The sequence below is a fragment of the Phyllobates terribilis genome, unplaced genomic scaffold, assembly GCF_046119375.1.
Source record: "Phyllobates terribilis strain yellow unplaced genomic scaffold, ASM4611937v1 Scaffold_12__6_contigs__length_324123572, whole genome shotgun sequence".
Classification (NCBI taxonomy): domain Eukaryota; kingdom Metazoa; phylum Chordata; class Amphibia; order Anura; family Dendrobatidae; genus Phyllobates; species Phyllobates terribilis.
The window spans coordinates 90,300,971-90,328,176 of NW_027362772.1; the positions used below are offsets into that span (position 1 = coordinate 90,300,971).

A 27,206-nucleotide genomic window follows, 5' to 3' on the forward strand; every position below is an offset into this window, starting at 1 on the left:
CTTGTCCCCCCCCTCCTCTGCCTTGTCCCCCCCTCTGCCTTGTCCCCCGCCCCCCCCTCCTCTGCCTTGTCCCCCGCCCCCCCTCCTCTGCCTTGTCCCCCGCCCCCCCCTCTGCCTTGTCCCCTGCCCCCCCTCCTCTGCCTTGTCCCCCCCCTTCCTCTGCCTTGTCCCCCCCCCTCCTCTGCCTTGTCCCCCCCTCCCCCTCTGCTTTTTCTGTTTTGTCTATTGTCTCCAAAAATAGCAGATTCCACTGGGGGGCGCAATACTGACCATTGGGAGGGGCTAGGGGCGATGATGACTATGGGGGAGGGGGATCTGCTGCCTCCTGCTGGTAGAAATGAAGATTACGGAAGAAACTTCCCAATCACCAAGAAGAGTTCAGCAGCACTCAGGATTTCAGCATTTTCGTCACCCCGGTGTCGGGGGTGTGGAGCCGGCTCTCTGCACTGTCGGTTGGATAATTATTGGGGCAGTTTGAGTAATTGTTCAGTACAGATCATTGCTGGGAAGCCCGTGTTATAGGACGATCGGTTTGGTTTCATGTGGCCCCTGGGGAAGAGGGGCCCAGCTCTTTTTGGCCCTGGCTAGTGGTTAGAGGGGTGATGGTGGCAGCATAAGGGGTCCCTCACTCTTATATACCCCCTGGTCTGATCCACACAGGCTATTGTACCATAAATCACATGTCAGACCAGCGACAGCCACGGGAGGGCGCTACATTCACACCTGGAGACAAATAAGAGTCCGATTCCTCAGTGATACAAAGTGTAATAATGTAACAACAAGAAATACAAACAGTCTATATACAAGGAACGCGGGAACGGGCGAGGAGGAGGCGCCGGGCATAACCACACCTACTCCATGACAGTATATGTGTAGACAGGGGGGCCCTGAGGAAAGCCCCAAAATCACAATGTGGTCTTGTAATAATTTGTGGCAATAACATGGTTAAATCTTCCCCATTCTGCACATATCCCCTCCAATGGATGCCCCTTCTGCAGGTCCAGTGCTCCTGGATGAATTTGCGCAGTGTCTCTGCTGCTCTATTGATACATATGGCAGAAGATAATTATTCGCCATATGCATCAACAGATTGGCATTTGCGGTTTTGCACCAGTCATCTGTCAGCAGCAGCCATCAAACACTGCTCAGCCTTTCTTGTGTCAGCTCTACAATGCCTAAATATTATAAGCTCCACTGTGCAGGACTGTTGATCTCTGCTGGACACCAGCAGAAATCAATGATGTAAAACCACTCAGACAGCTATCTTGATGTAGATGGCAGAAGTTAAAATCTGGCACGACCATACAGCACAGATGTGTCATCAATTCAGAGAGGTGATGGGGCTAGTGGGCAGCACACGAGAGCGAGGGGTGTGCAGCATTGAGGAGAAGCAGGGTGTTGCTGGGAAATATATTTTAGCAGCATATAAATAGGACCACCCATTCAGCTATGTGAAGTTGGGCAGATGGACATGAAAAAAAGAAACAAAGGTACAAAAAGAATCTTTCTGTTTGGCTTAGTCTGTATATTATGAATAAGTCTGCGATTGTGGGAATAAACCTCTGATATTGGAAAATCCTCATATTGCGCGTGATGTCTCTACTGAAAGAAGTCCCCAGCTCTGATCTCCCCTGCTGACCTATGATAGTATAGCAGCTCCTGGTTCTCACCCCCATCTGATGTCATTGCTCATGGTTCTCACCCCCCGTGATGTCATTGCTCATGGTTCTCACCCCCCCGTGATGTCATTGCTCATGGTTCTCACCCCACATGATGTCATCGCGTATGGTTCTTATCCCCCTGTGATGTCATCGCTCATGCTTATTCTCCCCCCTGTGATGTCATCGCGTATGGTTCTTACCCCCCTGTGATGTCATCGCTCATGGTTATTCTCCCCCCTGTGATGTCATCGCTCATGCCTCTCACCCCTTCCCCTGTGATGTCATCGTTCATGCTTCTCACCCCCTTCTCCTGTGATGTCATCGCTCATGCTTCTCACCCCCTTCTCCTATGATGTCATCGCTCATGCTTCTCACCCCCTTCTCCTATGATGTCATCGGTCATGCTTCTTTCCCCCTTCTCCTGTGATGTCATCGCTCATGCTTCTCACCCCCTTCCCCTGTGATGTCATCGCTCATGCTTCTCACTAACTTCCCCTGTGATGTCATCGCTCATGCTTCTCACCAACTTCCCCTGTGATGTTATCGCTCATGCTTCTCACCCCCTTCCCCTGTGATGTCATCGCTCATGCTTCTCACCCCCTTCCCCTGTGATGTCATCGCTCATGCTTCTCACCCCCTTCCCCTGTGATGTCATCGCTCATGCTTCTCACCAACTTCCCCTGTGATGTCATCGCTCATGCTTCTCACCAACTTCCCCTGTGATGTCATCACTCATGCTTCTCACCCCCCTGTGATGTCATCGCTCATGCTTCTCACCCCCTTCCCCTGTAATGTCATCGCTCATGCTTCTCACCCCCTTCCCCTGTGATGTCATCGCTCATGCTTCTCACCCCCTTCCTCTGTGATGTCATCGCTCATGGTTCTCACCCCCTTCCCCTGTGATGTCATCGCTCATAGTTCTCACCCCCCGTGATGTCATCGCTCATGCTTCTCACCCCCTTCCCCTGTGATGTCATCGCTCATGCTTCTCACCCCCTTCCCCTGTGATGTCATCGCTCATGCTTCTCACCCCCTTCCCCTGTGATGTCATCGCTCATGCTTCTCACCCCCTTCCCCTGTGATGTCATCGCTCATGGTTCTCACTCCCCGTGATGTCATCGCTCATGCTTCTCACCCCCTTCCCCTCTGATGTCATCGCTCATGCTTCTCACCCCCTTCCCCTGTAATGTCATCGCTCATGCTTCTCACCCCCCTTCCCCTGTGATGTCATCGCTCATGCTTCTCACCCCCTTCCCCTGTGATGTCATCGCTCATGCTTCTCACCCCCTTCCCCTGTGATGTCATCGCTCATGCTTCTCACCCCCTTCCCCTATGATGTCATCGCTCATGCTTCTCACCCCCCCTTCCCCTGTGATGTCATCGCTCTTGTGTCTCACCCACTTCCCCTGTGATGTCATCGCTCATGCTTCTCACCCCCTTGCCCTGTGATGTCATCGCTCTTGTGTCTCACCCCCTTCCCCTGTGATGTCATCGATCATGCTTCTCACCCCCCTTCCCCTGTGATGTCATCGCTCATGCTTCTCACCCCCTTCCCCTGTGATGTCATCGCTCATGCTTCTCACCCCCTTCCCCTGTGATGTCATCGCTCATGCTTCTCACCCCCCCTTCCCCTGTGATGTCATCGCTCATGCTTCTCACCCCCCCTTCCCCTGTGATGTCATCGCTCTTGCGTCTCACCCCCTTCCCCTGTGATGTCATCGCTCATGCTTCTCACCCCCTTCCCCTGTGATGTCATCGCTCTTGCGTCTCACCCCCTTCCCCTGTGATGTCATCGCTCTTGCGTCTCACCCCCTTCCCCTGTGATGTCATCGCTCATGCTTCTCACCCCCTTCCCCTGTGATGTCATCGCTCATGCTTCTCACCCCCCCTTCCCCTGTGATGTCATCGCTCTTGCGTCTCACCCCCTTCCCCTGTGATGTCATCGCTCTTGCGTCTCATGTTGCTGGGGCCACAGTCTGGCTTAGGATCCCGTTGTGAAAAAAAAAGTGCAACTACCCTATGTCTATATGTGTCTCTGTGATTAACCCCTTCACTTTCTGCGTCCTTTGAGTGCGGACAGGTGAAGGGGTCGCGTCCTCGCCGGATGATAATTGTCGTTCTGTTAAACTGTTCCCGATATTTAACACCTCACAGACAATCAGAAATGTGAAGCTAAAGTCTGCTCCACCTGTATGTATTCTATGCGGGATCCTCCATTATCAGGAGCAGCTCCGAGTGACGATGGAGGTCCTGACGCCGCCACCATGGGGGCATCAGAGACCTGAGCCAAGACCCCCTCATCAAGTCATTGCTGGGGACCCCTCACCTGTCACCACAAATCTACGGCCACCTCTGAGACGGGCTCGCGGCAGCGGCGGCCACCATTTGTGCATTCACACTAATCATGAAGTGGTGGCGTACAATTCAGGGATGTGGTGGGGTGCGGTGCTGCGGCCGCGGCGCCTCCTCCTCACGGCTCAGATTTTAATTTCAGTCCGGAAGGTTTGGTGGTCCGTGTGCTTGCCGGGGCTTCTCTCGGCCTTGACAGTTAACATGCCGTTGTCTCCCAAGGCGGAGGTCACTGTGGTGGGATCCACGTCCTCGGGCAGCTGGCACTTGTGGGTGAAGGTGTTCATGATGGTCCCATCCGTGGCCAACTGAAGAGAAAGGTAAAGAACCGGTGTTAGAGGATTCTCTCCAGTCAGAGCAGTAAAATCAGAAACACAAATCCCCGGCTTTTCAGTTAGCTCTCAGTGCAGCTCTGGAGGTGACTGGAGGGTAAGACACAATGTAACAGCAGAATAGTGAGTGCAGCTCTGGAGGATAAGACACAATGTAACTGCAGAATAGTGATTGCAGCTCTGGAGGTGACTGGAGGATAAGACACGATGTAATAGCAGAATAGTGACTGCAGCTCTGGAGAATTAGACATAATGTAACAGCAGAATAGTGATTGCAGCTCTGGAGGATAAGACACGATGTAACAGCGGAATAGTGACTGAAGCTCTGGAGGTGACTGGAGGATAAGACACAATGTAACTGCAGAATAGTGACTGCAGCTCTGGAGGTGACTGGAGGATAAGACACGATGTAACAGCAGAATAGTGACTGCAGATCTGGAGGTGACTGGAGGATAAGACACAATGTAACAGCAGAATAGTGAGTGCAGCTCTGGAGGATAAGACACGATGTAACCTCAGAATAATGACTGCAGCTCTGGAGGATGAGATATGATGTAACTGCAGAATAGTGAGTGCAGCTCTGGAGGTGACTGGAGGATAAGAGACGATGTAACGGCAAAATAGTGACTGCAGCTCTGGAGGATAAGACATGATGTAACCGCAGAATAGTGACTGCAGCTCTGGAGGTGACTGGAGGATAAGACACAATGTAACTGCAGAATAGTGACTGCAGCTCTGGAGGTGACTGGAGGATAAGACATGATGTAACAGCAGAATAGTGACTGCAGCTCTGGAGGTGACTGGAGGATAAGACACAATGTAACAGCAGAATAGTGAGTGCAGCTCTGGAGGATAAGACACAATGTAACCTCAGAATAATGTCTGCACCTCTGGAGGTGACTGGAGGATGAGATATGATGTAACTGCAGAATAGTGAGTGCAGCTCTGGAGGTGACTGGAGGATAAGACACGATGTAACAGCAGAATAGTGACTGCAGCTCTGGAGGTGACTGGAGGATAAGACATGCTGTAACAGCAGAATAGTGACTGCAGCTCTGGAGGATAAGACACGATATAACAGCAAAATAGTGACTGCAGCTCTGGAGGTGACCGGAGGATAAGACACGATGTAATAGCAGAATAGTGACTGCAGCTCTGGAGGTGACTGGAGGATGATATACGATGTAACAGCAGAATGAGTACAGCTCTGGAGGTGACTGGAGGATTAGACATGATGTATCAGCAGAATAGTGACTGCAGCTCTGGAGGTGACTGGAGGATAAGATATAATGTAACCGCACAATAATGAGTGCAGCTCTGGAGGTGACAGGAGGATAAGACACGATGTAACAGCGGAATAGTGACTGCAGCTCTGGAGGTGACTGGAGGATAAGATACAATGTCACATCAGAATAGTGACTGCAGCTCTGGAGGTGACTGGAGGATTAGACATGATGTAACTGCAGAATAGTGAGTGCAGCTCTGGAGGTGAATGGAGGATAATACACAATGTAACAGCAGAATAGTGACTGCAGCTCTGGAGGATAAGACACGATGTAACAGCAGAATAGTGACTGCAGATCTGGAGGTGACTGGAGGATAAGACACAATGTAACAGCAGAATAGTGAGTGCAGCTCTGGAGGTGACTGGAGGATGAGACACGATGTAACAGCAGAATAGTGAGTGCAGCTCTGGAGGTGACTGGAGGATAATATACGATGTAACGGCAAAATAGTGACTGCAGCTCTGGAGGTGACTGGAGGATAAGACATGATGTAACCGCAGAATAGTGACTGCAGCTCTGGAGGATAAGACACGATGTAACAGCAGAATAGTGACTGCAGCTCTGGAGGTGACTGGAGGATAAGATATGATGTAACTGCAGAATAGTGAGTGCAGCTCTGGAGGTGACTGGAGGATAAGAGACGATGTAACGGCAAAATAGTGACTGCAGCTCTGGAGGTGACTGGAGGATAAGACATGATGTAACCGCAGAATAGTGACTGCAGCTCTGGAGGTGACTGGAGGATAAGACACAATGTAACTGCAGAATAGTGACTGCAGCTCTGGAGGTGACTGGAGGATAAGACACGATGTAACAGCAGAATAGTGACTGCAGCTCTGGAGGTGACTGGAGGATAAGACACAATGTAACAGCAGAATAGTGAGTGCAGCTCTGGAGGATAAGACACGATGTAACCTCAGAATAATGTCTGCAGCTCTGGAGGTGACTGGAGGATGAGATATGATGTAACTGCAGAATGGTGAGTGCAGCTCTGGCGGTGACTGGAGGATAAGAGGCGATGTAACGGCAAAATAGTGACTGCAGCTCTGGAGATGACCGGAGGATAAGACACGATGTAACAGCAGAATAGTGACTGCAGCTCTGGAGTTGACTGGAGGATAAGACATGATGTAACAGCAGAATAGTGACTGCAGCTGTGGAGGTGACTGGAGGATAAGACACCATGTAACAGCAGAATAGTGACTGCAGCTCTGGAGGTGACTGGAGGATAAGACACGATGTAACAGCAGAATAGTGACTGCTGCTCTGGAGTTGACTGGAGGATAAGACATGATGTAACAGCAGAATAGCGACTGCTGCTCTGGAGTTGACTGGAGGATAAGACACCATGTAACAGCAGAATAGTGAGTGCAGCTCTGGAGGTGACTGGAGGATAAGACACGATGTAACAGCAGAATAGTGACTGCTGCTCTGGAGTTGACTGGAGGATAAGACACGATGTAACAGCAGAATAGTGAGTGCAGCTCTGGAGGTGACTGGAGGATAATACACCATGTAACAGCAGAATAGCGACTGCAGCTCTGGAGGTGACTGGAGGATAAGACATGATGTAACAGCAGAATAGTGACTGCAGCTGTGGAGGTGACTGGAGGATAAGACACCATGTAACAGCAGAATAGTGACTGCAGCTCTGGAGGTGACTGGAGGATAAGACACCATGTAACAGCAGAATAGTGACTGCAGCTCTGGAGGTGACTGGAGGATAAGACACCATGTAACAGCAGAATAGTGACTGCAGCTCTGGAGGTGACTGGAGGATAAGACACAATGTAACTGCAGAATAGTGACTGCTGCTCTGGAGGTGACTGGAGGATAAGACACGATGTAACAGCAGAATAGTGACTGCAGCTCTGGAGGATGAGATATGATGTAACTGCAGAATAGTGAGTGCAGCGCTGGAGGTGACTGGAGGATAAGACACGATGTAACAGCAGAATAGTGACTGCAGCTCTGGAGGTGACTGGAGGATAAGATATAATGTAACAGCAGAATAATGAGTGCAGCTCTGGAGGTGACAGGAGGATAAGACACAATGTAACAGCAGAATAGTGACTGCAGCTCTGGAGGTGACAGAAGGATAATATACGATGTAACAGCAGAATAATGAGTGCAGCTCTGGAGGTGACTGGAGGATAAGACACAATGTAATAGCAGAATAGTGACTGCAGCTCTGGAGGTAACTGGAGGATATTATGCAATAGCAGAATAGTGACTGCAGCTCTGGAGGTGACAGGAGGATAAGACACGATGTAAGAGCAGAATAGTGACTGCAGCTCTGGAGGTGACTGGAGGATAAGACACGATGTAACAGCAAAATAGTGACTGCAGCTCTGGAGGTGACTGGAGAATAAGACATGATGTAACAGCAGAATAGTGACTGCAGCTCTGGAGGTGACTGGAGGATTAGACACTATGTAACAGCAGAATAGTGACTGCAGCTCTGGAGGTGACTGGAGGATAAGACACAATGTAACATCAGAATAATGTCTGTAGCTCTGGAGGTGACTGGAGGATAAGACATGATGTAACATCAGAATAGTGACTGCAGCTCTGGAGGTGACTGGAGGATAAGACATGATGTAACATCAGAATAGTGACTGCAGCTCTGGAGGTGACTGCAGGATAAGACAAAATGTAACATCAGAATAGTGACTGCAGCTCTGGAGGTGACTGGAGGATACGCGGGTCCTCAGTGTCCGGTTTCTCTCGTCTGTATTTCAGGGTCCGTGTACGGACTGCGGTGCCGGACTGACCGTGGTCTCCTGACCTCAGCCCCCCAGGGCCTATATGTGGCTGTTAGGACATTGGTGAAAGGACTGTGAAGAGGGGTGAAGCTGTCCTTATATTCAGGACTTCCGGGGGTCACTTACTTTCTCAGCGTGCACCTCGATCTGATTGTTGGATGTGGTGACAATGATGTCCTCCGGGGAGAAATCTCTGACATCCACCTCAAACTGATACGTGTTTCCCAAAGTCTTCACATTCTGAGCGGCGCCCCCTGCAGGGAGATAAGCGAACATCAGGAGAAAAGAATGAACAGCCACATGTACCATACTCCAGAGCTGCGCTCACAATTCTGAAAGCTCTGCTAGTTTACTGTCTGCACGGAGCAAGCAATGGTGATTGTGGGAAGTGTAATATCTGCACCAGACTCTGTACAGTCAGCAGAATAGTGAGTGCAGCTCTGGAGTATAATACAGGAGGTAACTCAGGATCAGTAATGTAATGTATGTACACAGTGACTGCACCAGCAGAATAGTGAGTGCAGCTCTGGAGTATAATACAGGAGGTAACTCAGGATCAGTAATGTAATGTATGTACACAATGACTCCACCAGCAGAATAGTGAGTGCAGCTCTGGAGTATAATACAGGATGTAAATCCGGATCAGTAATGTAATGTATGTACACAGTGACTGCACCAGCAGAATAGTGAGTGCAGCTCTGGAGAATAATACAGGATGTAACTCAGGATCAGTAATGTAATGTATGTACACAGTGACTGCACCAGCAGAATAGTGAGTGCAGCTCTGGAGTATAATACAGGAGGTAACTCAGGATCAGTAATGTAATGTATGTACACAATGACTCCACCAGCAGAATAGTGAGTGCAGCTCTGGAGTATAATACAGGATGTAAGTCAGGATCAGTAATGTAATGTATGTACACAATGACTCCACCAGCAGAATAGTGAGTGCAGCTCTGGAGTATAATACAGGATGTAAATCCGGATCAGTAATGTAATGTATGTACACAGTGACTGCACCAGCAGAATAGTGAGTGCAGCTCTGGAGAATAATACAGGATGTAACTCAGGATCAGTAATGTAATGTATGTACACAGTGACTGCACCAGCAGAATAGTGAGTGCAGCTCTGGAGTATAATACAGGAGGTAACTCAGGATCAGTAATGTAATGTATGTACACAGTGACTGCACCAGCAGAATAGTGAGTGCAGCTCTGGAGTATAATACAGGAGGTAACTCAGGATCAGTAATGTAATGTATGTACACAATGACTCCACCAGCAGAATAGTGAGTGCAGCTCTGGAGTATAATACAGGATGTAAGTCAGGATCAGTAATGTAATGTATGTACACAGTGACTGCACCAGCAGAATAGTGAGTGCAGCTCTGGAGAATAATACAGGATGTAACTCAGGATCAGTAATGTAATGTATGTACACAGTGACTGCACCAGCAGAATAGTGAGTGCAGCTCTGGAGTATAATACAGGATGTAACTCAGGATCAGTAATGTAATGTATGTACACAGTGACTGCACCAGCAGAATAGTGAGTGCAGCTCTGGAGTATAATACAGGATGTAACTCAGGATAAGTAATGTAATGTATGTACACAGTGACTTCACCAGCAGAATAGTGAGTGCAGCTCTGGAGTATAATACAGGATGTAACTCAGGATCAGTAATGTAATGTATGTACACAGTGACTGCACCAGCAGAATAGTGAGTGCAGCTCTGGAGTATAATACAGGATATAACTCAGGATCAGTAATGTAATGTATGTACATAGTGACTGCACCAGCAGAATAGTGAGTGCAGCTCTGGGGTATAATACAGGATGTAACTCAGGATCAGTAATGTAATGTATGTACACAGTGACTGCACCAGCAGAATAGTGAGTGCAGCTCTGGAGTATAATACAGGATGTAACTCAGGATCAGTAATGTAATGTATGTACACAGTGACTGCACCAGCAGAATAGTGAGTGCAGCTCTGGAGTATAATACAGGATGTAACTCAGGATCAGTAATGTAATGTATGTACACAGTGACTGCACCAGCAGAATAGTGAGTGCAGCTCTGGAGTATAATACAGGATGTAACTCAGGATCAGTAATGTAATGTATGTACACAGTGACTACACCAGCAGAATAGTGAGAGCAGCTCTGGAGTATAATACAGGAGGTAACTCAGGATCAGTAATGTAATGTATGTACACAGTGACTGCACCAGCAGAATAGTGAGTGCAGCTCTGGAGTATAATACAGGAGGTAACTCAGGATCAGTAATGTAATGTATGTGCACAGTGACTGCACCAGCAGAATAGTGAGTGCAGCTCTGGAGTATAATACACGATGTAACTCAGCATCAGTAATGTAATGTATGTACACAGTGATTGCACCAGCAGAATAGTGAGTGCAGCTCTGGAGTATAATACAGGATGTAACTCAGGATCAGTAATGTAATGTATGTACACAGTGACTGCACCAGCAGAATAGTGAGTGCAGCTCTGGTGTATAATACAGGAGGTAACTCAGGATCAGTAATGTAATGTATGTGCACAGTGACTGCACCAGCAGAATAGTGAGTGCAGCTCTGGAGTATAATACACGATGTAACTCAGGATCAGTAATGTAATGTATGTACACAGTGATTGCACCAGCAGAATAGTGAGTGCAGCTCTGGAGTATAATACAGGATGTAACTCAGGATCAGTAATGTAATGTATGTACACAGTGACTGCACCAGCAGAATAGTGAGTGCAGCTCTGGAGTATAATACAGGATGTAACTCAGGATCAGTAATGTAATGTATGTGCACAGTGACTGCACCAGCAGAATAGTGAGTGCAGCTCTGGAGTATAATACACAATGTAACTCAGGATCAGTAATGTAATGTATGTACACAGTGATTGCACCAGCAGAATAGTGAGTGCAGCTCTGGTGTATAATACAGGAGGTAACTCAGGATCAGTAATGTAATGTATGTGCACAGTGACTGCACCAGCAGAATAGTGAGTGCAGCTCTGGAGTATAATACAGGCTGTAACTCAGGATCAGTAATGTAATGTATGTACACAGTTACTGCACCAGCAGAATAGTGAGAGCAGCTCTGGAGTATAATACAGGAGGTAACTCAGGATCAGTAATGTAATGTATGTGCACAGTGACTGCACCAGCAGAATAGCGAGTGCAGCTCTGAGTATAATACAGGAGGTAACTGAGGATCAGTAATGTAATGTATGTACACAGTGACTGCACCAGCAGAATAGCGAGTGCAGCTCTGAGTATAATACAGGAGGTAACTCAGGATCAGTAATGTAATGTATGTACACAGTGACTGCACCAGCAGAATAGTGAGTGCAGCTCTGGAATATAATACAGGAGGTAATTCAGGATCAGTAATGTAATGTATGTGCACAGTGACTGCACCAGCAGAATAGTGAGTGCAGCTCTGGGGTATAATACAGGCTGTAACTCAGGATCAGTAATGTAATGTATGTACACAGTTACTGCACCAGCAGAATAGTGAGAGCAGCTCTGGAGTATAATACAGGAGGTAACTCAGGATCAGTAATGTAATGTATGTGCACAGTGACTGCACCAGCAGAATAGCGAGTGCAGCTCTGAGTATAATACAGGAGGTAACTCAGGATCAGTAATGTATGTACACAGTGACTGCACCAGCAGAATAGTGAGTGCCGCTCTGGAGTATAATACAGGAGGTAACTCAGGATCAGTAATGTAATGTATGTGCACAGTGACTGCACCAGCAGAATAGTGAGTGCAGCTCTGGAGTATAATACAGGAGGTAACTCAGGATCAGTAATGTATGTACACAGTGACTGCACCAGCAGAATAGTGAGTGCCGCTCTGGAGTATAATACAGGAGGTAACTCAGGATCAGTAATGTAATGTATGTGCACAGTGACTGCACCAGCAGAATAGTGAGTGCAGCTCTGGAGTATAATACACGATGTAACTCAGGATCAGTAATGTAATGTATGTACACAGTGATTGCACCAGCAGAATAGTGAGTGCAGCTCTGGTGTATAATACAGGAGGTAACTCAGGATCAGTAATGTAATGTATGTGCACAGTGACTGCACCAGCAGAATAGTGAGTGCAGCTCTGGAGTATAATACAGGATGTAACTCAGGATCAGTAATGTAATGTATGTACACAGTTACTACACCAGCAGAATAGTGAGAGCAGCTCTGGAGTATAATACAGGAGGTAACTGAGGATCAGTAATGTAATGTATGTACACAGTGACTGCACCAGCAGAATAGCGAGTGCAGCTCTGAGTATAATACAGGAGGTAACTCAGGATCAGTAATGTAATGTATGTACACAGTGACTGCACCAGCAGAATAGTGAGTGCAGCTCTGGAATATAATACAGGAGGTAATTCAGGATCAGTAATGTAATGTATGTACACAGTGACTGCACCAGCAGGATAGTGAGTGCAGCTCTGGAGTATAATACAGGATGTAACTCCGGTTCAGTAATGTAATGTATGTACACAGTGACTGCACCAGCAGAATAGTGAGTGCAGCTCTGGAGTATAATACAGGAGGTAACTCAGGATCAGTAATGTAATGTATGTACACAGTGACTGCTCCAGCAGAATAGTGAGTGCAGCTCTGGAGTATAATACAGGATGTAACTCAGGATCAGTAATGTAATGTATGTACACAGTGACTGCACCAGCAGAATAGTGAGTGCAGCTCTGGGGTATAATACAGGATGTAACTCAGGATCAGTAATGTAATGTATGTACACAGTGACTACACCAGCAGAATAGTGAGTGCAGCTCTGGCGTATAATACAGGAGGTAACTCAGGATCAGTAATGTAATGTATGTACACAGTGACTGCACCAGCAGAATAGTGAGTGCAGCTCTGGAGTATAATACAGGAGGTAACTCAGGATCAGTAATGCAATGTATGTACACAGTGACTGCACCAGCAGAATAGTGAGTGCAGCTCTGGAGTATAATACAGGAGGTAACTCAGGATCAGTAATGTAATGTATGTACACAGTGACTGCACCAGCAGAATAGTGAGTGCAGCTCTGGAGTATAATACAGGAGGTAACTCAGGATCAGTAATGTAATGTATGTACACATTGACTGCACCAGCAGAATAGTGAGCGCAGCTCTGGAGTATAATACTGAATGTAACTCAGGATCAGTAATGTAATGTATGTACACAGTGACTGCACCAGCAGAATAGTGAGTGCAGCTCTGGAGTATAATACAGGATGTAACTCAGGATCAGTAATGTAATGTATGTACACAGTGACTACACCAGCAGAATAGTGAGTGCAGCTCTGGAGGATAATACAGGATGTAACTCAGGATCAGTAATGTAATGTATGTACACAGTGACTGCACCAGCAGAATAGTGAGTGCAGCTCTGGGGTATAATACAGGATGTAACTCAGGATCAGTAATGTAATGTATATACACAGTGACCGCACCAGCAGAATAGTGAGTGCAGCTCTGGAGTATAATACAGGATGTAACTCAGGATCAGTAATGTAATGTATGTACACAGTGACTGCACCAGCAGAATAGTGAGTGCAGCTCTGGAGTATAATACAGGAGGTAACTCAGGATCAGTAATGTAATGTACACAGTGACTGCACCAGTAGAATAGTGAGTGCAGCTCTGGAGTATAATACACGGTGTAACTCAGGATCAGTAATGTAATGTATGTACACAGTGACTGCACCAGCAGAATAGCGAGTGCAGCTCTGAGTATAATACAGGAGGTAACTCAGGATCAGTAATGTAATGTATGTACACAGTGACTGCACCAGCAGAATAGTGAGTGCAGCTCTGGAGTATAATAGAGGAGGTAACTCAGGATCAGTAATGTAATGTATGTACACAGTGACTGCACCAGCAGAATAGCGAGTGCAGCTCTGAGTATAATACAGGAGGTAACTCAGGATCAGTAATGTAATGTATGTGCACAGTGACTGCACCAGCAGAATAGTGAGTGCAGCTCTGGAGTATAATACACGATGTAACTCAGGATCAGTAATGTAATGTATGTACACAGTGATTGCACCAGCAGAATAGTGAGTGCAGCTCTGGTGTATAATACAGGAGGTAACTCAGGATCAGTAATGTAATGTATGTGCACAGTGACTGCACCAGCAGAATAATGAGTGCAGCTCTGGAGTATAATACAGGATGTAACTCAGGATCAGTAATGTAATGTATGTACACAGTGACTGCACCAGCAGAATAGTGAGAGCAGCTCTGGAGTATAATACAGGATGTAACTCAGGATCAGTAATGTAATGTATGTACACAGTGACTGCACCAGCAGAATAGCGAGTGCAGCTCTGAGTATAATACAGGAGGTAACTCAGGATCAGTAATGTAATGTATGTACACAGTGACTGCACCAGCAGAATAGTGAGTGCAGCTCTGGAGTATAATACAGGAGGTAACTCAGGATCAGTAATGTAATGTATGTACACAGTGACTGCACCAGCAGAATAGTGAGTGCAGCTCTGGAATATAATACAGGAGGTAATTCAGGATCAGTAATGTAATGTATGTACACAGTGACTGCACCAGCAGGATAGTGAGTGCAGCTCTGGAGTATAATACAGGATGTAACTCCGGTTCAGTAATGTAATGTATGTACACAGTGACTGCACCAGCAGAATAGTGAGTGCAGCTCTGGAGTATAATACAGGAGGTAACTCAGGATCAGTAATGTAATGTATGTACACAGTGACTGCTCCAGCAGAATAGTGAGTGCAGCTCTGGAGTATAATACAGGATGTAACTCAGGATCAGTAATGTAATGTATGTACACAGTGACTGCACCAGCAGAATAGTGAGTGTAGCTCTGGGGTATAATACAGGATGTAACTCAGGATCAGTAAGGTAATGTATGTACACAGTGACTGCACCAGCAGAATAGTGAGTGCAGCTCTGGGGTATAATACAGGATGTAACTCAGGATCAGTAATGTAATGTATGTACACAGTGACTGCACCAGCAGAATAGTGAGTGCAGCTCTGGCGTATAATACAGGAGGTAACTCAGGATCAGTAATGTAATGTATGTACACAGTGACTGCACCAGCAGAATAGTGAGTGCAGCTCTGGAGTATAATACAGGAGGTAACTCAGGATCAGTAATGCAATGTATGTACACAGTGACTGCACCAGCAGAATAGTGAGTGCAGCTCTGGAGTATAATACAGGATGTAACTCAGGATCAGTAATGTAATGTATGTACACAGTGACTGCACCAGCAGAATAGTGAGTGCAGCTCTGGAGTATAATACAGGAGGTAACTCAGGATCAGTAATGTAATGTATGTACACAGTGACTGCACCAGCAGAATAGTGAGTGCAGCTCTGGGGTATAATACAGGATGTAACTCAGGATCAGTAATGTAATGTGTATACACAGTGACCGCACCAGCAGAATAGTGAGTGCAGCTCTGGTGTATAATACAGGAGGTAACTCAGGATCAGTAATGTAATGTATGTACACAGTGACTGCACCAGCAGAATAGTGAGTGCAGCTCTGGGGTATAAAACAGGAGGTGACTCAGGATCAGTAATGTAATGTATGTACACAGTGACTGCACCAGCAGAATAGTGAGTGCAGCTCTGGAGTATAATACAGGATGTAACTCAGGATCAGTAATGTAATGTATGTACACAGTGACTGCACCAGCAGAATAGTGAGTGCAGCTCTGGAGGATAATACAAGAGGTAACTCAGGATCAGTAATGTAATGTATGTACACAGTGACTGCACCAGCAGAATAGCGAGTGCAGCTCTGAGTATAATACAGGAGGTAACTCAGGATCAGTAATGTAATGTATGTACACAGTGACTGCACCAGCAGAATAGTGAGTGCAGCTCTGGAGTATAATACAGGAGGTAACTCAGGATCAGTAATGTAATGTATGTACACAGTGACTGCACCAGCAGAATAGCGAGTGCAGCTCTGAGTATAATACAGGAGGTAACTCAGGATCAGTAATGTAATGTATGTGCACAGTGACTGCACCAGCAGAATAGTGAGTGCAGCTCTGGAGTATAATACACGATGTAACTCAGGATCAGTAATGTAATGTATGTACACAGTGATTGCACCAGCAGAATAGTGAGTGCAGCTCTGGTGTATAATACAGGAGGTAACTCAGGATCAGTAATGTAATGTATGTGCACAGTGACTGCACCAGCAGAATAGTGAGTGCAGCTCTGGAGTATAATACAGGATGTAACTCAGGATCAGTAATGTATGTACACAGTGACTGCACCAGCAGAATAGTGAGTGCAGCTCTGGAGTATAATACAGGATGTAACTCAGGATCAGTAATGTAATGTATGTACACAGTGACTGCACCAGCAGAATAGTGAGTGTAGCTCTGGAGTATAATACAGGATGTAACTCAGGATCAGTAATGTAATGTATGTACACAGTGACTGCACCAGCAGAATAGTGAGTGCTGCTCTGGAGTATAATACAGGAGGTAACTCAGGATCAGTAATGTAATGTATGTACACAGTGACTTCACCAGCAGAATAGTGAGTGCATCTCTGGAGTATAATACAGGATGTAACTCAGGATCAGTAATGTAATGTATGTACACAGTGACTGCACCAGCAGAATAGTGAGTGCAGCTCTGGAGTATAATACAGGATGTAACTCAGGATCAGTAATGTAATGTATGTACATAGTGACTGCACCAGCAGAATAGTGAGTGCAGCTCTGGAGTATAATACAGGAGGTAACTCAGGATCAGTAATGTAATGTATGTACACAGTGACTGCACCAGCAGAATAGTGAGTGTAGCTCTGGAGTATAATACAGGATGTAACTCAGGATCAGTAATGTAATGTATGTACACAGTGACTGCACCAGCAGAATAGTGAGTGCAACTCTGGAGTATAATACAGGAGGTAACTCAGGATCAGTAATGTAATGTATGTACACAGTGACTGCACCAGCAGAATAGTGAGTGCAGCTCTGGAGTATAATACAGGAGGTAACTCAGGATCAGTAATGTAATGTATGTACACAGTGACTGCACCAGCAGAATAGTGAGTGCAGCTCTGGAGTATAATACAGGATGTAACTCAGGATCAGTAATGTAATGCATGTACACAGTGACTGCACCAGCAGAATAGTGAGTGCAACTCTGGAGTATAATACAGGAGGTAACTCAGGATCAGTAATGTAATGTATGTACACAGTGACTGCACCAGCAGAATAGTGAGTGCAGCTCTGAGGTATAATACAGGATGTAACTCAGGATCAGTAATGTAATGTATGTTCACAGTGACTGCACCAGCAGAATAGTGAGTGCAGCTCTGGGGTATAATACAGGATGTAACTCAGGATCAGTAATGTAATGTATGTACACAGTGACTGCACCAGCAGAATAGTGAGTGCAACTCTGGAGTATAATACAGGGTGTAACTCAGGATCAGTAATGTAATGTATGTACACAGTGACTGCACCAGCAGAATAGTGAGTGCAACTCTGGAGTATAATACAGGAGGTAACTCAGGATCAGTAATGTAATGTATGTACACAGTGACTGCACCAGCAGAATAGTGAGTGCAGCTCTGAGGTATAATACAGGATGTAACTCAGGATCAGTAATGTAATGTATGTTCACAGTGACTGCACCAGCAGAATAGTGAGTGCAGCTCTGGGGTATAATACAGGATGTAACTCAGGATCAGTAATGTAATGTATGTTCACAGTGACTGCACAAGCAGAATAGTGAGTGGAGCTCTGGAGTATAATACAGGAGGTAACTCAGGATCAGTAATGCAATGTATGTACACAGTGACTGCACCAGCAGAATAGTGAGTGCAGCTCTGGAGTATAATACAGGAGGTAACTCAGGATCAGTAATGTAATGTATGTACACATTGACTGCACCAGCAGAATAGTGAGCGCAGCTCTGGAGTATAATACTGAATGTAACTCAGGATCAGTAATGTAATGTATGTACACAGTGACTGCACCAGCAGAATAGTGAGTGCAGCTCTGGAGTATAATACAGGATGTAACTCAGGAACAGTAATGTAATGTATGTACACAGTGACTGCACCAGCAGAATAGTGAGTGCAGCTCTGGTGTATAATACAGGAGGTAACTCAGGATCAGTAATGTAATGTATGTGCACAGTGACTGCACCAGCAGAATAGTGAGTGCAGCTCTGGAGTATAATACACGATGTAACTCAGGATCAGTAATGTAATGTATGTACACAGTGATTGCACCAGCAGAATAGTGAGTGCAGCTCTGGTGTATAATACAGGAGGTAACTCAGGATCAGTAATGTAATGTATGTACACAGTGACTGCACCAGCAGAATAGTGAGTGGAGCTCTGGAGTATAATACAGGATGTAACTCAGGATCAGTAATGTAATGTATGTACACAGTGACTGCACCAGCAGAATAGTGAGTGCAGCTCTGCAGTATAATACAGGAGGTAACTCAGGATCAGTAATGTAATGTATGTACACAGTGACTGCACCAGCAGAATAGTGAGTGCAGCTCTGGAGTATAATACAGGAGGTAACTCAGGATCAGTAATGTAATATATGTACACAGTGACTGCACCAGCAGAATAGTGAGTGCAGCTCTGGAGTATAATACAGGATGTAACTCAGGATCAGTAATGTAATGTATGTACACAGTGACTGCACCAGCAGAATAGTGAGTGCAGCTCTGGAGTATAATACAGGATGTAACTCAGGATCAGTAATGTAATGTATGTGCACAGTGACTGCACCAGCAGAATAGTGAGTGCAGCTCTGCGGTATAATAAAGGATGTAACTCAGGATCAGTAATGTAATGTATGTACACAGTGACTGCACCAGCAGAATAGCGAGTGCAGCTCTGGAGTATAATACAGGAGGTAACTCAGGATCAGTAATGTAATGTATGTACACAGTGACTGCACCAGCAGAATAGTGAGTGCAGCTCTGGAGTATAATACAGGAGGTAACTCAGGATCAGTAATGTAATGTATGTACACAGTGACTGCACCAGCAGAATAGTGAGTGCAGCTCTGGAGTATAATACAGGATGTAACTCAGGATCAGTAATGTAATGTATGTACACAGTGACTGCACCAGCAGAATAGTGAGTGCAGCTCTGGAGTATAATACAGGATGTAACTCAGGATCAGTAATGTAATGTATGTACACAGTGACTGCACCAGCAGAATAGTGAGTGCAGCTCTGGAGTATAATACAGGATGTAACTCAGGATCAGTAATGTAATGTATGTACACAGTGACTGCACCAGCAGAATAGTGAGTGTAGCTCTGGAGTATAATACAGGATGTAACTCAGGATCAGTAATATAATGTATGTACACAGTGACTGCACCAGCAGAATAGTGAGTGCAGCTCTGGGGCATAATACAGGATATAACTCAGGATCAGTAATGTAATGTACAGTATGTACACAGTGACTGCACCAGCAGAATAGTGAGTGCAGCTCTGGAGTATAATACAGGATGTAACTCAGGATCAGTAATGTAATGTATGTACACAGTGACTGCACCAGCAGAATAGTGAGTGCAGCTCTGGAGTATAATACAGGAGGTAACTCAGGATCAGATATGTATGTACACAGTGACTGCACCAGCAGAATAGTGAGTGCAGCTCTGGAGTATAATACAGGATGTAACTCAGGATCAGTAATGTAATGTATGTACACAGTGACTGCACCAACAGAATAGTGAGTGCAGCTCTGGAGTATAATACAGGATGTAACTCAGGATCAGTAATGTAATGTATGTACTCAGTGACTCCACCAGCAGAATAGTGAGTGCAGCTCTGGGGTATAATACATGATGTAACTCAGGATCAGTAATATAATGTATGTACACAGTGACTGCACCAGCAGAATAGTGAGTGCTGCTCTGGAGTATAATACAGGAGGTAACTCAGGATCAGTAATGTAATGTATGTACACAGTGACTGCACCAGCAGAATAGTGAGTGCAGCTCTGGGGTATAATACAGGATGTAACTCAGGATCAGTAATGTATGTACACAGTGACTGCACCAGCAGAATAGTGAGTGCTGCTCTGGGGTATAATACAGGATGTAACTCAGGATCAGTAATGTAATGTATGTACACAGTGACTGCACCAACAGAATAGTGAGTGCAGCTCTGGAGTATAATACAAGAGGTAACTCAGGATCAGTAATGTAATGTATGTACACAGTGACTGCACCAGCAGAATAGTGAGTGCAGCTCTGGAGTATAATACAGGATGTAACTCAGGATCAGTAATGTAATGTATGTACTCAGTGACTGCACCAGCAGAATAGTGAGTGCAGCTCTGGGGTATAATACATGATGTAACTCAGGATCAGTAATATAATGTATGTACACAGTGACTGCACCAGCAGAATAGTGAGTGCTGCTCTGGAGTATAATACAGGAGGTAACTCAGGATCAGTAATGTAATGTATGTACACAGTGACTGCACCAGCAGAATAGTGAGTGCAGCTCTGGGGTATAATACAGGATGTAACTCAGGATCAGTAATGTATGTACACAGTGACTGCACCAGCAGAATAGTGAGTGCTGCTCTGGGGTATAATACAGGATGTAACTCAGGATCAGTAATGTAATGTATGTACACAGTGACTGCACCAGCAGAATAGTGAGTGCAGCTCTGGGGTATAATACAGGATGTAACTCAGGATCAGTAATGTATGTACACAGTGACTGCACCAGCAGAATAGTGAGTGCTGCTCTGGGGTATAATACAGGATGTAACTCAGGATCAGTAATGTAATGTATGTACACAGTGACTGCACCAACAGAATAGTGAGTGCAGCTCTGGAGTATAATACAGGATGTAACTCAGGATCAGTAATGTAATGTATGTACACAGTGACTGCACCAGCAGAATAGTGAGTGCTGCTCTGGAGTATAATACAGGAGGTAACTCAGGATCAGTAATGTAATGTATGTACACAGTGACTGCACCAGCAGAATAGTGAGTGCAGCTCTGGGGTGTAATACAGGATGTAACTCAGGATCAGTAATGTATGTACACAGTGACTGCACCAGCAGAATAGTGAGTGCTGCTCTGGGGTATAATACAGGATGTAACTCAGGATCAGTAATGTAATGTATGTACACAGTGACTGCACCAGCAGAATAGTGAGTGCAGCTCTGGAGTATAATTCAGGAGGTAACTCAGGATCAGTAATGTAATGTATGTACACAGTGACTGCACCAGCAGAATAGTGAGTGCAGCTCTGGGGTATAATACAGGATGTAACTCAGGATCAGTAATGTAATGTATGTACACAGTGACTGCACCAGCAGAATAGTGAGTGCAGCTCTGGAGTATAATACAGGAGGTAACTCAGGATCAGTAATGTAATGTATGTACACAGTGACTGCACCAGCAGAATAGTGAGTGCAGCTCTGGAGTATAATACAGGATGTAACTCAGGATCAGTAATGTAATGTATGTACACAGTGACTGCTCCAGCAGAATAGTGAGTGCAGCTCTGGGGTATAATGCAGGATGTAACTCAGGATAAGTAATGTAATGTATGTACACAGTGACTGCACCAGCAGAATAGTGAGTGCAGCTCTGGGGTATAATACAGGAGGTGACTCAGGATCAGTAATGTAATGTATGTACACAGTGACTGCACCAGCAGAATAGTGAGTGCAGCTCTGGAGTATAATACAGGAGGTAACTCAGGATCAGTAATGTAATGTATGTACACAGTGACTGCACCAGCAGAATAGTGAGTGCAGCTCTGGAGTATAATACAGGAGGTAACTCAGGATCAGTAATGTAATGTATGTACACAGTGACTTCACCAGCAGAATAGTGAGTGCAGCTCTGGAGTATAATACAGGATGTAACTCAGGATCAGTAATGTAATGTATGTACACAGTGACTGCACCAGCAGAATAGTGAGTGCAGCTCTGGAGTATAATACAGGATGTAACTCAGGATCAGTAATGTAATGTATGTACATAGTGACTGCACCAGCAGAATAGTGAGTGCAGCTCTGGAGTATAATACAGGAGGTAACTCAGGATCAGTAATGTAATGTATGTACACAGTGACTGCACCAGCAGAATAGTGAGTGTAGCTCTGGAGTATAATACAGGATGTAACTCAGGATCAGTAATGTAATGTATGTATACAGTGACTGCACCAGCAGAATAGTGAGTGCAGCTCTGGAGTATAATACAGGATGTAACTCAGGATCAGTAATGTAATGTATGTACACAGTGACTGCACCAGCAGAATAGTGAGTGCAACTCTGGAGTATAATACAGGAGGTAACTCAGGATCAGTAATGTAATGTATGTACACAGTGACTGCACCAGCAGAATAGTGAGTGCAGCTCTGGAGTATAATACAGGAGGTAACTCAGGATCAGTAATGTAATGTATGTACACAGTGACTGCACCAGCAGAATAGTGAGTGCAGCTCTGAGGTATAATACAGGATGTAACTCAGGATCAGTAATGTAATGTATGTTCACAGTGACTGCACCAGCAGAATAGTGAGTGCAGCTCTGGGGTATAATACAGGATGTAACTCAGGATCAGTAATGTAATGTATGTACACAGTGACTGCACCACCAGAATAGTGAGTGCAGCTCTGAGGTATAATACCGGAGGTAACTCAGGATCAGTAATGTAATGTATGTACACAGTGACTGCACCAGCAGAATAGTGAGTGCAGCTCTGGAGTATAATACAGGAGGTGACTCAGGATCAGTAATGTAATGTATGTACACAGTGACTGCACCAGCAGAATAGTGAGTGCAGCTCTGGGGTATAATACAGGATGTAACTCAGGATCAGTAATGTAATGTATGTACACAGTGACTGCACCAGCAGAATAGTGAGTGCTGCTCTGGGGTATAATGCAGGATGTAACTCAGGATCAGTAAGGTAATGTATGTACACAGTGACTGCACCAGCAGAATAGTGAGTGCAGCTCTGAGGTATAATACAGGAGGTAACTCAGGATCAGTAATGTAATGTATGTACACAGTGACTGCACCAGCAGAATAGTGAGTGCAGCTCTGGAGTATAATACAGGATGTAACTCAGGATCAGTAATGTAATATATGTACACAGTGACTGCACCAGCAGAATAGTGAGTGCAGCTCTGGAGTATAATACAGGATGTAACTCAGGATCAGTAATGTAATGTATGTACACAGTGACTGCACCAGCAGAATAGTGAGTGCAGCTCTGGAGTATAATACAGGATGTAACTCAGGATCAGTAATGTAATGTATGTACACAGTGACTGCACCAGCAGAATAGTGAGTGTAGCTCTGGAGTATAATACAGGATGTAACTCAGAATCAGTAATATAATGTATGTACACAGTGACTGCACCAGCAGAATAGTGAGTGCAGCTCTGGGGCATAATACAGGATATAACTCAGGATCAGTAATGTAATGTACAGTATGTACACAGTGACTGCACCAGCAGAATAGTGAGTGCAGCTCTGGAGGATAATACAGGATGTAACTCAGGATCAGTAATGTAATGTATGTACACAGTGACTGCACCAGCAGAATAGTGAGTGCAGCTCTGAAGTATAATACAGGATGTAACTCAGGATCAGTAATGTAATGTATGTACACAGTGATTGCACCAGCAGAATAGTGAGTGCAGCTCTGGAGTATAATTCAGGAGGTAACTCAGGATCAGTAATGTAATGTATGTACACAGTGACTGCACCAGTAGAATAGTGAGTGCAGCTCTGGGGTATAATACAGGAGGTGACTCAGGATCAGTAATGTAATGTATGTACACAGTGACTGCACCAGCAGAATAGTGAGTGCAGCTCTGGAGTATAATACAGGAGGTGACTCAGGATCAGTAATGTAATGTATGTACACAGTGACTGCACCAGCAGAATAGTGAGTGCAGCTCTGGAGTATAATACAGGATGTAACTCAGGATCAGTAATGTAATGTATGTACACAGTGACTGCACCAGCAGAATAGTGAGTGCAGCTCTGGAGTATAATACAGGATGTAACTCAGGATCAGTAATGTAATGTATGTACACAGTGACTGCACCAGCAGAATAGTGAGTGCAGCTCTGGAGTATAATACAGGATGTAACTCAGGATCAGTAATGTAATGTATGTACACAGTGACTGCACCAGCAGAATAGTGAGTGCAGCTCTGGAGTATAATACAGGATGTAACTCAGGATCAGTAATGTAATGTATGTACACAGTGACTGCACCAGCAGAATAGTGAGTGCAGCTCTGGAGTATAATACAGGAGGTAACTCAGGATCAGTAATGTAATGTATGTACACAGTGACTGCACCAGCAGAATAGTGAGTGCAGCTCTGGAGTATAATACAGGAGGTAACTCAGGATCAGTAATGTAATGTATGTACACAGTGACTGCACCTGCAGAATAGTGAGTGCAGCTCTCGAGTATAATACAGGAGGTAACTCAGGATCAGTAATGTAATGTATGTACACAGTGACTGCACCAGCAGAATAGTGAGTGCAGCTCTGGAGTATAATACAGGATGTAACTCAGGATCAGTAATGTAATGTATGTACACAGTGACTGCACCAGCAGAATAGTGAGTGCAGCTCTGGGGTATAATACAGGATGTAACTCAGGATCAGTAATGTAATGTATGTACACAGTGACTGCACCAGCAGAATAGTGAGTGCAGCTCTGGGGTATAATACAGGCTGTAACTCAGGATCAGTAATGTAATGTATGTACACAGTGACTGCACCTGCAGAATAGTGAGTGCAGCTCTGGGGTATAATACAGGAGGTAACTCAGGATCAGTAATGTAATGTATGTACACAGTGACTGCACCAGCAGAATAGTGAGTGCAGCTCTGGAGTATAATACAGTAGGTAACTCAGGATCAGTAATGTAATGTATGTACACAGTGACTGCACCAGCAGAATAGTGAGTGCAGCTCTGGAGTATAATACAGGAGGTAACTCAGGATCAGTAATGTAATGTATGTACACAGTGACTGCACCAGCAGAATAGTGAGTGCAGCTCTGGAGTATAATACAGGATGTAACTCAGGATCAGTAATGTAATGTATGTACACAGTGACTGCACCAGCAGAATAGTGAGTGCAGCTCTGGAGTATAATACAGGATGTAACTCAGGATCAGTAATGTAATGTATGTACACAGTGACTGCACCAGCAGAATAGTGAGTGCAGCTCTGGAGTATAATACAGGATGTAACTCAGGATCAGTAATGTAATGTATGTACACAGTGACTGCACCAGCAGAATAGTGAGTGCAGCTCTGGAGTATAATACAGGATGTAACTCAGGATCAGTAATGTAATGTATGTACACAGTGACTGCACCAGCAGAATAGTGAGTGCAGCTCTGGAGTATAATACAGGATGTAACTCAGGATCAGTAATGTACTGTATGTACACAGTGACTGCACCAGCAGAATAGTGAGTGCAGCTCTGGAGTATAATACAGGAGGTAACTCAGGATCAGTAATGTAATGTATGTACACAGTGACTGCACCAGCAGAATAGTGAGTGCAGCTCTGGAGTATAATACAGGATGTAACTCTGGATCAGTAATGTAATGTATGTACACAGTGACTGCACCTGCAGAATAGTGAGTGCTGTACTCCTTTCTTACATTTCTGCTTGCAGTCATTACATCCAGAGGTCTGGGCATTGTATCAGCTATTGAATGTAATCAATAATGTTTCTGATCACTGAGAGGACTTGAAAATAACAATAAAACTTTTGATTGTTGTGGAACTTTTGATGATACTCATTCATTTACATAGGACTGCGCGCAGTCTGTAAGAGGAGAGTAACGTAACGTTCATAGACTTCGCTGGGAGCCGAGAACAGAAAATGCCGCAGAAACAATGAAGCTGCTGCACTAGATAACGCTCCAACTGCTGGATCTCACACTGACCATTATCAGCAGTGGCTGACAGCAGAACTGAGATCTGTGCTCAGGGTTGTGGTACTACAACTGCCAGCAAGTTCTGTGAGCATTCCTTTATACACCAGATTTGGACCCTGATGATGATGATGATGGTGGTGGTGATCCCTCTATGACGTGATCCCTGTAATCCTGGCAGATTCAGGAGCATCACCCCCATCAGACATTAATATCTGCAGCCACGTTTGACCTTCGCCCGGTCACCTCCATAACCCCCTTACAACTACTTTTGCAGCTTTTCCAACTTGCCTGAGAATCCCAGGGGCTCGTGGGGCCTCCTGAACTTTCCAAAATCCTCGGAGAAGATGCCCAAAGTCTTGTCCATGAAGGGTTCCCGGGGCTGGACGCTGGAGCTGGAGGACGTCTGTTTGAAGCTGTGCTCCGAGCGGAAGGCCGACGATGATTGCAGGTTCATTGAAGGAACGGAACAGCGGGACGGCTCAGTAGACGGAGCGCGGCAATGTGACGCTGCGGCCGCTGCCTGCTCGGTAAGTGCTGCAGATCTGCCTGATTCTGGGCTTATATAGTGGCGGCCCGGCAGATCGCAGCCCCCCGGCCCCGGCTATATTTATCCTCCTGCAGCATCTCTCCGGCAGCTGTGGAAAGTTTCAGTACTGAGAGGTGACGGCGTCCTGTGATCATGTGACCCCATTCTTCCGATGTCCATAATATTCCCTTTCTGTTCCTGTGGGGGGATTTCCAGCATCCCTGGATTATTATAAGCTGGGGTCGTGGCGGAGCCTGTGCGCAGAGGGCGCCGCGCGGTGCTGATCTATATACAGTGCTGGGAGAAAGTGTTT

At 45.4% G+C, this 27,206-nt stretch overlaps 1 protein-coding gene across 1 annotated transcript; it reads right to left on the reverse strand.

Annotated features, from left to right (window-relative positions):
* Nucleotides 1-745: 745 nt before the first annotated feature.
* On the reverse strand, nucleotides 746-27,042 carry HSPB7 (heat shock protein family B (small) member 7). The gene is made up of 3 exons (XM_073656120.1): nucleotides 26,656-27,042; nucleotides 8,520-8,647; nucleotides 746-4,318 (listed from the first exon to the last, which is right to left on the reverse strand). The coding sequence occupies exons 1-3, from the start codon at nucleotides 26,819-26,821 to the stop codon at nucleotides 4,139-4,141; spliced, it is 474 nt and encodes a 157-aa protein (XP_073512221.1). The 5' UTR covers nucleotides 26,822-27,042; the 3' UTR covers nucleotides 746-4,138.
* Nucleotides 27,043-27,206: the final 164 nt, after the last annotated feature.